This window comes from Ambystoma mexicanum, chromosome 14, assembly GCF_040938575.1.
Source record: "Ambystoma mexicanum isolate Mex_15411 chromosome 14, UKY_AmexF1_1, whole genome shotgun sequence".
In the NCBI taxonomy this organism is placed as follows: domain Eukaryota; kingdom Metazoa; phylum Chordata; class Amphibia; order Caudata; family Ambystomatidae; genus Ambystoma; species Ambystoma mexicanum.
In genome coordinates, this window is record NC_090940.1 from 607,140,744 (window position 1) to 607,154,169 (window position 13,426).

The window sequence follows — 13,426 nt, forward strand, 5'->3', positions numbered from 1 at the left end:
CGTTTTGGCCTCCACTCGGCCCCCAGGGTCTTTACCAGACTCATGAATGCTGGGGCGGCCCTCCTCCGGGCTCAGGGCCTCCATATATACCCCTACCTAGACAACTGGCTCGTCAGGGCTACATCTCAAGAAGCAGTTCACCACTCCTCCCAAGCACTGATGAACACGCTACAGGACCTGGGCTTTTTGCTCAATCTCAAGAAGTCACAGCTGCAACCCAGGCGGTCTTTGACTTCCCTTGGTCTCATCTGGGACACACGCTCCGAGAGGGTCTTCCCCTCGGAGGACAAGATCTCGGCCATCAGGAGAGCATCTTCTGGGTCTTTTTGCGGCGGTACTGTTGGCCGTCCCCCACATAAGACTCATGATGAGTAGGATTCAACTCCACTTCACAGTGTCGTGGAACCAGGAGAGGTTCTCGCAGGCCGAAATTATCAAGATCCCCATCTCTCTCCACCCGAAACTCACATGGTGGTCCAGGGACTGCAACCTGCAACCCTTCAGGCCCCCCGTTCCACAGGTGACGATTACCACAGATTCCTCCCTCAAGGGCTGGGGAGCCACCCTGGAGGATCTCTCGGTCCACAGCACGTGGACCCGTCAAGAACAAGAATACTGCATCTATTGGCTGAAACTGAACGCCATTTGGTTAGCCCTCAGGGCCTTTCTCCCACGTCTCAAGGGAAAGTTTGTCCTCATACAGACAGACAACTCAACCAGTATGTACTAAATCAACAAACAAGGGGGGACCAGGTCCCCTTCCCTGTGCAGACTGGCGATCAACATTTGGGAATGGGCCTTGGAGAACGAGATTTTCCTCACGGCAGTCCCCCTCCCAGGGGAATCCAACCTGGAAGCGGACAGGCTCAGCAGGTTGGGAGCGGAGAACTACGAGTGGCAGCTGAACGACCTCGTTGCACAGGAGATCTTCCACAGATGGGGCCTCCCCCAGGTGGATCTCTTTGCCACCAGACACAACAAGAAGTGCCCCCAGTTTGCTTCCTGGCAGGGGCAGGGCCTAGGCTCCCTCGGTGAGCCTTATGGATCCAGTGGGATGGCATGTTAACCTACGCCTTCCCGCCCACTCCACTGATTCACAGAGTGCTTTGCAAGTTCAAGTAGACTCACCAGCTCAACGTCATTCTGATAGCTGACAGGCCATGGTTCTCAGAGCTGCTCAGCCTCTCGGAGGTCCCTCCAATCCACCTCCTGACAGGCCCAGAACATCTTCTGACACAGCAGGGGGGCAGGGTCGTCCACCCCACCCCTCAGAAGCAGGCCCTCACAGCGTGGTTCCTGGGCAGGTGATGCTCAGCCACCTCAACCTATCCCAGGCCAATTTGGAAATCATACAGGGGGCTAGGAGCAAGGCTACCAGAGCCCAGTATAAAAGTAAATAGACCAGGTTCTGCCACTGGGCCCACTCCAAGGATATCGACCCGCTGGCTTATTCACTGGGCGACGTACTGTCTTTCTCGGCGCACCTCGCCAACTCTGGCGTGCAGGTGGACACCTGCCTCACATACCTCTCAGCCATAGGGGAGTACAGGAATTCGGAGGAAGGGGTCATCTCCTCCTCCAACCCGATTGTCAGGAGACATTTGGCCGGACTCGCTAGACTCTACCCACCCATCAGGAAGCCACACCTCGTGTGGGATTTGAACCTAGTCTTGGGCACCCTAGCGCACAAGCCATTTGAGCCTATGGCATCCGCAGACATCAGGCTGGTCACCATCAAGACGGCCCTACTAGTCGGCCTTACTTTGGCGCGCAGTTTCAGCGAGATCCCGGCCTTAGTCGCCTCAGAGCCGTACACTACCTTTCACAAGGATAAGGTGGTCCTGAGGACGCATACGGCATTTCTACCTAACGTACCATCAGCCTTCCACCTAAACGAGGAGATCGTCCTTCCCACATTCTTTGCTGACCCGAAGGACGAGCCTCAGAGAGTTCTGCACTGCCTAGATGTCAGACGTGGCCTGAAATTCTACCTGAACAGAACCAAGGGCTTCCACAAGTCAGATGCCCTATCCATCACTTTTGGAGGTGCCAGACCAGGCTATCAGTCCGCAAAAGCCTCCATTTCCCGCTGGATGGTCTCTGCCATCAAGGAAGTGTACGAGGGCCAGCATAGACCCCTTCTGGCGAACATGCATGCCCACGCGGGTAGGGTCAAGGCAACGCCATCGCTTTTCAGCGCCATTTCCCCTGGCAGGTCATAAGCAGGGTGGTCACATGGGCCACTCCATCGGCTTTCTGCAAGCATTACTGTGTGGATACCGACTCCAGGTCAGATGTGGCCTACGGACAGGCGGTTCTCTGGAACCTGTTTGCTTAAGGAGGGTCTATGGACTAAGAGTATGTTAATCACTACTGTGAGTAACTTATAATATGTACAGGTATTACTCCTACCTATCCTGGCAAAGTGGGTAAAAGGATTTCAGCTTTTATTTCTGGCTTTTTGTTCTTCTGTTGACCCATACGACAGAGTCTGAGGTACGGAAATAGATGTTTCGGGTGTAGAGGAAAATTAAGTAGGAGCAGTTTGTTTAATGGGTAGATATTACAACATAACTAGAGAATGGTACTGTGTTAGTTGAGAGTGGACAATAAACGATAGGCCGAAGGGGTTGAATTGCATGTCAGTGCTGGTCATGGGTGACTAGTAACAGCATGAAAGGTGAGTGCCATATTTTCCTGTGGAGTATCCTTTGCTTCCATTACATATGGACACATCTATTATTGGGGAAGATGTGAAATGGGTTTTACTTTTGCACAGAGCATTAAAACTTGCATGTACTGCTTTCATGCGAAATTCTTATTCTCTACTTTAAATCTACCTAAAATGTTACTGGCCCACCTGTTTCCTCTTCGATTGTCATTTCAGAACTGGCTGGGCTACACAAAGAAGAGAGCCCCCATCGGCTTCCATCGTGTGGTGGAGATTCTGCAAAGGAACAGTGCCCCAGTTCAGGTACAGTAGCCTACACAGTCAGAAGATGGGAGGATTGAGTGTTGAGTTGGTTTAGTAATGTGTTCCTTTTAGGGCGGTTCGTCCTAAAACCTATGGTAATGGATTTAGGACTCCAGACGAGTACTGTCTGAACAGGGGTTCCATCATGTTTTTCCAAAACACTCTGAAAGGTAGCGCAATAGACTGGTCAAGCTGCACTCTTAAGAATGTGAAGGCTGGTATAAAAGTGCAATTAGGCCCATGTGCATTCACAACAAAATACACCACGTATAATTTACTGCAAACGTATTTCAGAGGCTTGTGGATCGGTTCCGAATCACATGCTTTTAATAGGCCGGCATCTAATGGTTGGTGCAGAGTATTACATGACTTGTTTTCGAAATCGAAAAAAAGGGACGTCGACAGTGTGTGTTTGTAATACTATCCCTACTGTGACGTGTACTGTACCCATGGTCCTTCATGTGTTGAGGTCCTCAGATTGGTTTTTTGTCTGCCATTGGGTTGATCGTCTTTTGCAGAGTTCCACTTTCAGAGTTATTGCTAGTCACCAAACCTCTAATATTTATATATTTTTTATGAAATATTTATATATTTTTATAAATCTTTACATCCTGCATTCGGCAAGTCTGCTTGATGATTCTAGTAACGTCCGGAAATTCAAGCACATTGCTGACTGCCTACCTTTCTTCAGGCTACAGCCTATGCAGTGGGTAGAGTGGGGGGAAATATTTCTGACATTTTTAGAGAATGCCTTCATCTACATATATTTTCCCCATGACTTCTTACCTCTCACTGTCCTACTGCGCTTTTAATAGAGAAGACTAATTTTAAATGTTGTCTTTCGTGCAAGTGAACGTTTCCCTGGAAGGCAGGTTCCATGTCAACTAATCGATTGAACTGCCAGCATTTTTTCAAAACCCACAGATCTCTGGAGAAAGAGCCCTCCTTAAACTAGATGTTTAGAAGGGGTGTCATGTACTACCTCAACAAGACTAAAACAATAAGGAAAACAGACCTGTTCTTTGTTTCCATAGCTGAAGGAAGAGGAGGGGCTCTGTCTTAAAGGCAGCAATTTCTAAATGGATAGTTAAATGTATACAGAAATGTTACAGGTTAGCCAACAGAGAACTACCTTTTACATCTAGAGCATACTCCACACGTAGCACTGGTGCCACATTAACCTTCATCGTGACAGTTCCTTTAGAGGCAATCTGTAGAGCACCTGTATGGATTTCAGTTCAACATTACTTTGTGGACACACCAGCAAGGAGCGACCCCCAAGTGGGACAGGCAGTGTTAAAACATCTTTTTGCTCTGTTCCTTCTAACAACCCATCTCCTTCTCCTGATACTGCTTGCTATTCTATGCAAAGCATGTGATTCTAAGCAGATCCACAAGCCTTAAAAGACAAACATTACATACCTGTAATCGTCTTTCTGATGCTTGTATCTGTTAAGATTCACTTGCGCCCTCCCTTCCACCTCTTGTTGGGAGTAGAAGGTACATAGGCCACACACACCTCTTCAAACCTATACTTCATGCAACCTCAGGTCAGAAATAAAACAATCTGGTCAAATGGGGCGGAGGGGGTGAAGTTGTGTAAAGAGCGGATGAGGACGTGAGCCTCTTCCGCTCAGATGCAGTCGCCGATATCCTGCAGAATAAATCCTGTTCCCTGGCTAAATCTTAATGGGATTCTCATATATGCTTTGAGAGGAATGCATCGCTACAGTTTGTTCCATTCATGAGCAAAAACAGAGAAAAGAAACCCCTGATCTGTCACTCGCTCGGAGCGGGGAAGGATGATGGTGCCATCTTGGGCTGTGGACTGCCGGGCTGGCGGTTCTAACTGAGGCCGGCGGCACACTTAAGAAACTGCCTGTGGACTCAATGGCAGAATGCTGCCACGGTAATACAACAAGCCAGCTCACATCGGGGCTCGCCCGCCCAACCCACCATCCTTGGTTGGGAGGACGGTGCAGGAGACAACATCTGCTGGGCTGGTGAGGGGCACGGGAGAGCCAGGTGATGGAGCGGGTGCCCCCGGCACACACGGGGAACTATGCCGCTAGGGAGTGACTAGGTCGGCAAGCAGAGGCAGCGAGGCTCAATATGCTCAGCTGACACCATTGAATGCACGGATCGGGTCCTCAGTGGTGAAAGAAGCCAGATAATTAAGGTAGGAAGCCTGGGAGAGAGGCTGTGCTCCCACGAGTGTGCTGAGCGACAGATAACAACTGAAGGTGGTAGCCTTGGTAATGCATGTGGTCACTCACCAGCATTGACATGTGAGTGGGGACTGGGCCTGCTGTGGTGAACTATTCATCATAAATGACAGGGTGTACTTGTATCAGATGGTAAGATGCAGTATCCCCTTCTTTGTAACACCTTTACCCCATCCTACCAGGTAGGATATTTAGGAAATCTACCCCCGCACTCCCTTACAACACGAACACTTTCTCACAGACAGCCCGCTATAAGGAAAAACTGACTAACACCGAGCCGTATACCTGACGTGTCCAAATACAATAATCAGGCGAGGTCAGGCAATTACTGACCATCACACACCTGACTTGCCTTACACTTCCCCACCCGGATAAAAGGTGGAGCCGAGAGCACACTCTGAGCGAGGCAAAGCACACGAGGAAACAGCAGTTTTGAGGTGGCAGCTGAGCAAGAGTGGAAAGACGGCCAAACCGAATGGAATCGCAAGGAGGGAAATTTCCTTGACTTATTCGAAAAGGAACTGTTACTTTCCAAAGACCTCGAGAATATAAAGCGTAAGAATCCTGCATTGTGTATCGGAGATACCCGGGGCCCTCCTGCATCAATAATGAAGGCAGGGAGAATCGCCAGCCACTGTGGTACCGTCCTTGACTCTAAGAACAAAGCCACTTCAGTGAGATCAACAAAGCCAGTGAGTTGGGTAGACCAATACAAGACCATTCTGTGTTGAAGCCAAGGTTGCAAGCAGCAACATTGTATGGCGAGCGCTGGAATGAACATTGTTAAAACTTGCATGATAAGATACGTAAGTGAAATTGAACTGCTGATGAGTAATTGAATTTTAAAGTAAGCTGCAATACTTTTGACAGAGTGGTCCGGCACCGCGTGCATGCTCAATCGAAGGTCTCTGTAAGGTATCCAGCAAAGAAGTGACTAAAGTAGATACATTTGGTCCAAGTCCGGCAGAGGCAGACCAATTGGAACGAGAACGGATACCTGTGAATCAAAGTGGTCCTGCGACGTGGGGAAGGGAAGCCAATGGCTTGAATATCCTGAAATATAATTTCTTGAACACTTTTCCTTTTTGCATAACATTGTTTCCCACACTAGTTGTATTTAGAAGTAATGATTGGCTATGGATGTATTATTATAGGCCCTTTTATTCTGACAGACTCGACTAGGACCGCATTATTATTTTTTGATGATCATAACTTGCTCCCATCGTTAGATTTAGGATTAGATTAGGTGTTTTTCAAACCCAATAGAAGTTCAATAAACACCCTTGAACTGTGATCACTGGGATTAGAGGTATATATTACAGAAGAGGAGGTGACCACAGCACTTGTGCAACTCAAATCTGGTAAGACTCCAGGGCCTAACGGCTTCCTGGTAGAGATCTGGAAGCAGCTTGGGGACCTGGTTACTGGAACCATGCACTGCTTCTTTATGCAGTGCAAGTTGGATGGGTACGTCTCGCCAGACCTGAGAAAAGCCTGTATAGTGGTCCTACTCAAACCTGGAAAACACCTGAACATTGCGCCTCCTATAGGCCTATATCATTGATTAATGGGGAGGCCAAGTTCCTAGCGAGGGTTCTAGCTAACTGTCTACTTGGGGTAATAGTCTTGCTAATGCACCCGGACCAATGCAGGTTCGGGTTCTAGATTCACACGCATGACCCTCCACAGGGTTCAATTTGCCATCAGCCAAGCCACAGTAATACCGGTATCAGTGCCACTCCTGGCTGTGGTCTTCAAGAAGGCGTTTGACTCAGCTGGGCGTCTTTCTGGGAGATCATAGGCTGCATGGGGTTTGGGGAGAATTGTCTCAAATGGGTCTGCTTGCTCTACACCTCCCATGAAGCAGTGGTCTGGGTCAACAGGGTATCCTCTAGTGGTTTTTACGCTGGGGTGAGGGATGAGGCAGCTTGTCCCCTCTCCCTCTTGCTGTTCACTCTGGCCATAGAGCCGCTCGCAATTAAACTAGGGACTGCCCAAGACTGGGCTGGACTCAAATGGCCTCGGGGGTTGGGGGAAGACCGGGTCTCGCTTTATACAGACAACCTTCTAATGTACATAAGCAACCCTGAAGTCTCCTGTCAAGCTGTGACCAGAATTCTACTGGAATACCAGGGGTTCAGTAGGCTTAAGGTCAATTGGCTGAAGTCTCGGTCTCAGGATTTAAATATCTTGGCTTTTACGTGAGCCCAAGCTCATCAGACTTCCTTTTACTTAATCTTAATTTGGTAATGGATAGATTTGCCTCAGACACTGTTCATTGGCAAGCTCTCCCGCTGTGCGTGGTGATTCTTTTCGGCAAAACATTTTCAGCAAAGAAAGCGGTGAAAAACTGGGGATGAATGAACATAGAACCTCTGGAACAATAGACACCTCCATGAAGTATGTCATTTCGGGAACTGGGAGGAATGATGGGTAAAAGCTCTGGCCGATGTGGTGCAGGATGGGCAGCTCATCCCATTTGGGTTGCTAGAGAGTGAACACTACAGATATATGCAACTGGCTCACGCCATCAGATCCCAGTTTCCCGCCCTGGGAGAGGTGCCCAAGTGCTCATCATAGATTCCAACACTTTCCTGACCGCATTGCCACCATGGTCACTTCACCATTGTATCAAGTGTTAATGGCATTTGGGGCCCAGGAGTTGTCCTGACTCAAGGACAGATGGGAGAGAGATGTCGGACTGCTAGACCCGGAGGAGTGGGTTGAGGCACTTATGTTCCCACAGGAGATCAGAATTGCCACCAGACTCCGCCTTATCCAGTATGAAATATTGCATTGTGTATACTACCGTGAACAGCTCTGGCCCGTTGTGGTGCAATAGACCAAGATAACTGTCTGCAATATGGGATGGAGGGGGGCACCTTTTTTCATACATTATGGGAGTGTCCACAATCCAAATATTCTGGGGAGGTGTTTCTGCAGGTTGACAACATTACTGGGGTCTCGGGTCCCCTGCGATCTCAAGCTGGCAATACTCCGAATCTGGGGTGAAGCAGGCTTCACCAAATATGGAAGTGTTCTTGTCTGTCACCCTGGGGATGGCAAAGAGAATTATCGCTGCAATGTGGGGCTCAGCGAACCGTCCATGACTCAGATGCTGGTCTGCTGAAATTGATAGATGTATTTCAGAAGGTGTGCGGTTGGTGGGAGAGGAGGCCTGAGCATTGCGGTTGGGTTATCCTCAGCTCCACCCTGAGCCTTCTCTTCAGATATTTCGCCACTAATGGTTGTCTTCTCTGCTGCTGCACTGTAACTCTGTGAATGTAAGATGGAAGATGTTCTATCATGTACTACCAATTGTTTGTTTTTTATGCTTTACTTTTAAAAACAATAAACAGTTATATAAAAAAGGCATCAAATAGAACGTACTGTGCAACAGCTCCAAGATGTGGTGAACAAAAAAGAGAAGATGCTTAATTTCCAAGAAGAGCAAAGCAAGAAACTTGCAGCTGAGCAGGAACTATGTCCGATAACTTTGAGGATCAAGGAAATCGAAGAAAGCCCACCCCCTGTACAGGAAAAAAGTGTCATGGAGGTGGTCAAGATTGAAAAAGATCCTTTTCTGGAAAAATCTGCAAACACACTGAGCCAAAACTTGGACAGCGAAAAGAGCAAAATTCTAAGCCTTGAAAGAGAGTGTAAGAATTTGCAGCTAACAATTGACATCCTTCAGAGGGAAAAGTCCATTGAAAAGACTGTTTACAAGGAAATAGAATAGAGCAGGACAAAGTGCTGGAGAATGAGTGTGCACAGATTTGAGAGCTGTACAACAGAGAATGAAAAGCAAGGCAAATTGCTGAAGATGATTTAAGGCATATTAAGGAAAAACCGGAAAAGGCATGAAAGGGTGAGGATCTAAAGAAGTTGGTTATATCCAGAGGGCGAGGAACCTCCCTCTCCAGGAGAGGGCCACCTTGGACAGGAACTCGGGGAGTTGGACAGGCAGAAGCAACACAAGTTTGTGTTCCTCAGTAAAGAATATCAGTTGCTCACACAGAGGACAGAGAATGCCATAAGAGGATGCAAATTGAGCAAGAGCTGTCCTCACTGTAGGCTGATATCCTCAATGAGATGGACCGGATTTATAAAAAGGAACGCTCTATAGAGGATATCCGTTCAAAGGTGTATCGCAAAGAGCTTAATCATGACGCGCACATGAGGGAGACTAATGCTTCCACTAGAATTTCTATTCTAGACCCAGATACAGGCAAGGATATGTCCCCTAATGAAGCCCTTCAGCGAGGCATCATAGACCGAAACCAATATATCCAACTGCAAGAATTGGAGTGTGATTGGGAGGAAATCAGCACCATGGGCTCCATTGGTGAGATCTCTGTCCTTCTGGATGATAAAAAAAAGTGGCAAGCAGTATTCAATTGAAGATGCTTTGGGGACCACGAAGATCACACACAAACTGCAGATGTGTCGGGATGGCAAGATCCCTATTTCTGAGTTTACTCTTTTCGTGGCAGGAGAAACAAAGACTCCATCCCTCTCCATTGGTTCACTCATTAGATCAAATTCCCCACTCTCATCACTGACAAGTCAGCAAAGTCAAGCCAGAGGGTTCTTCTCAGAAAGCTCTGCCAAGCCTTCCCAAGATTTCCACTTACCCTTCAGTGGCGTGTATGACACCACCACAGACGGTATGTTTTCCATTAGGAACGTAATGGACAGGAAGCTGTTGGGTCCAGATACAGCTCAAAAGCTGTTAGATGTTGCAAGCATCAACTGGAGGAATTGTGGACATCAACACAAAGGAGGGATTCTCTGCCCACAAGGCCCTTGACAAAGGGCACATTGATAACCGCAACATGCAGAAGCTGCTAAACCTTCACAGGGATTGAGGACCCAGTGACAAAGAAGAGATTATCATTGGGAGAAGCAGTGCAGAAAGGATTGATGCCAAAGGAGAGTGCCACGCCCTAAATGGAGGTCCAGGGCATAACAGGTGGACTGATAGATCCCAAGAAAACAGGGTGAATCCCAGTGCCAGGAGCCAGTGGAAATGGGCATGGTTGACAGTGGCAAAATCTCTCCAGGATGAGTCACGTTATGAGAGGAATATCGCTGACCCCATCACCAAAGATAAGAACAGTTATAAGCAAGCCATAGCTTGCTGCCAGAGATGTCCAATGAGCGGCCTACTGCTTCTTCCCAGTGCATCTGATAGCTTCTAGATGCCCCTCCGCCGGCCTAAATCCTCTCTACAGATAGAACCCACCTTCTCGGCATGGTAGCCTTGACATGGAACCATATGCCTAGGTTCCAAAATTATCCTAGCAACAAAGGCCCATTAAGGTCCAATGTAATTTGTATGATGACATTTTTGAGTATGAAAGAGGGCAAAACAAAGATTCTGGGAGCTGGCATTCTGACCATTGCATTCCTAGGAAAAAAAGGTTGCCCAGTAAAATAAAGCAACTGTACCCCACATTTGTGCCAGTGTTTCATGGGTTGACTGGAGTCAAAAAATAGGTTACAAACCTGAAACAGTTTTAAGCATATCATCGATAATCTCACATCTTTGCATTTCCTTACATCTGCTTGGTAATTCGAAAATGTTTTTCACTTTTGTTTTTTTTTTAAACAGCTTTATTTAATACTGGCATACAATTAACAGACACATTACACATCTTATAACATACTTATTGTTTGTAAATTCTGGGGGGCACCTGTTTTTCAGATGCATTTCTTCTCAGTTTTTATAGCTGGTGGGGCCTACCCTTCACTCGGGCATACCAACCGCATCCGATTCAGAGTCAAGTGATTTGTTATCAGAACATTCTGGGGTAGGACTTAAATAGTTCCGTAAAGGCGCCCATATGTTCTATGTTTTTCACTTTGTAACCTCTCAACACATTTCTGGTGAGTACACAGAGCAAACCAGGAAGTCCTGGGTTAACTCAGTGTAGGGCTTAAAATTTGGGACAAATCTAACACAAAACATCTGCCCACGAGAGATGCATGTTAGCAGCACGCAGGGGTATGCCTTATGGTCAGTTGGATTTCACGCAGGTGATAGAGCTACTTTTGTTTGGGAAATGCAGCCTCTTTCCTTGGAGCCGACCGGGTGGGTGAGGGTCAAGAAAGTGTTATATACTCTGCCTGCTACATCCTCCTTGTTTCTTTGGCTAATTATGTCTGTATTTTAAAGCCATGCCTTTGGAGCTAAACACGCCAAGCTTCTGCCTGACACAGTGACAAAGGCTGTTTTTCTGTTCTCTTGTAGTACACACAATAAATTAAATGTGTAAAACAAAAAAGAAATAAAACAATCTGAGGACCTCGACGCGTGAAGGACCATGGGTACAATTCACCTCAAGGAAGGGATAGTATTACGAACACGCCCTGTCAACGTCCCTTTTTGATTTGTAAAACAAGTCATGTAATACTCTGCACCAACCACTAGATGTCAGCCTATGCAGGGAATTCATCCCCTCTCCCCAAAGGGGAGCCCACCCCCTTTGGGACTAGAGAGGTAAGCCTGCTAAGCTTGACACCCACAAGCGGAATCCCACTTTGGGTGACTTCCCACACAGTAGAGGACTGGAAATTCCTAGGTAGGGATATGTGTTACACTTCCTTGTCCCAAGAATACAATAAGGTTGTTAATTTATAGGAATTGATATGTGTAATGTGGTTCCACTTCAGGTATCAACATCTGGTGAGGTTTCAGACCCTACCCGGCACTGTGTTTCAGCCGGCCCAGAGAACCAGATGTAAACACTCGTCCTCAGTGCCTATGACAGAGCAAATTCATCCACGTGTTGAGTCGAAGAGGCCGAAGAGCCACATGGGAGAGGATGTCTCTTGGGAGGTGTGGCCTGCAGAGACTAGCACACCCCCAGCGGGGTGTCCTGGCCCACATAGGAGACCACGGAACATGCTGCGAAGCTGCTGCAACCGAGAGAAACAACTGAGCCAGCGGGTCAAGCTGAACAGCAGGGAAACGCAGAGCCACTATCGAAACCTCTCCAGGAGCTGCGCTCTAGCAGCATCGAAGGAAGCCACAGGACCGAGACTTCACCACAATATCAAAACGCTCGACCCGAGGAGCGCCTCCAAGGAAAAAGAGATACGCAGAGACTCAGGGAAACCGGGCGATGGACAGCAAGGTCTCGAACAACCCCAGAGTGGGGTGAAAACCAAACAACTCCAGAGCAGGGTGAAAAGCAGATAGCTCTAGAGTGGGATAAAACTCAGACAACCCCAGAATGGGGTGAAAACAAAATTACCCCTAGATCGCGTGAGAAGCAGACAAAGCCAAGCTGAGCTGAGATCCCAAAGCCCCCACAGCGGGGTGAAAGTCAAACGACCAAAAGATTGGGTGAGCATTGAATGACTCCAGTGCATACTACAGAACTGGGCCGAACAGGTTGGGGTGTGCAACCTGAGACACAAGGGAGGGGAAATCAATATACGTTCCAAGCAACGAAATCTCATGGTGGCCCGAAAACGAGCCTGAGACAAACTAATAGACAAAGTCCAAAGAAGGAAGAGAAGACATTAACTTGTAGCAGGCGCACCAACTGAACAAGGAGCACTTGATAGAGACATTCTGGTGCCTGTTTGAACTGAACACTGGGGTCTGGGGCTCTCTCTTGAGTAATAGAAACCCTTCAGTATTCCCACAGGGCAAGAAACCCAGAGCTTTATTTATGTTGGCTTATGTTTTGTTATAGTGGTAGTGACAGAGATCATGATAGATCAGGTTTTCTCGACGATGGACAAAGGCTATGTTACTGGTTATCCTGAAAAGTACCCTTTTGGCTTCTTTACTTTCTTTGAGATAGGACCAAAAGCCACTAGGGGATATATGGATTTCTTTTTGAATAAAGACACCAGTTTACTAGCATGACTCCTTGTCCGTCTCATTATTCTGACTTACCACAATACTAATAAATATTGCATAAGGTAAAAAGCTGTTAAATTAGTACTAAGGACAGTGACTATCTCAGAAATACCTTGCATTTTATAGGTTAGGAAAGGAAGGACGATAAAGGGTTACAACGTCAGGCTCAAAAACACCAAATCGGGTCAGTAAATAAATGAAGGTCAATACTGTGTCAATAAAGTACATAGGTCGAAGATAAAAATCCAATATCAATAATAAGATGCAAAGATACACAATTTAGCTACAGTAGAAAATACATTCTGAGTGATGTTTTACTCTAAAGCCAATATCAATTTAGTAGTGCCTTTT

General features: G+C 47.2%; 1 protein-coding gene across 1 annotated transcript in view; it reads left to right on the forward strand.

Moving 5' to 3' along the window:
- Window positions 1-13,426, forward strand: part of VIPAS39 (VPS33B interacting protein, apical-basolateral polarity regulator, spe-39 homolog) — a 375,619-nt gene that overhangs the window by 335,278 nt on the left and 26,915 nt on the right. The window contains exon 17 of the mRNA XM_069637994.1: window positions 2,888-2,974. Within this exon, the coding sequence (XP_069494095.1) occupies window positions 2,888-2,974 (87 nt within the window). The remainder of the gene's footprint in view (window positions 1-2,887; window positions 2,975-13,426) is intronic.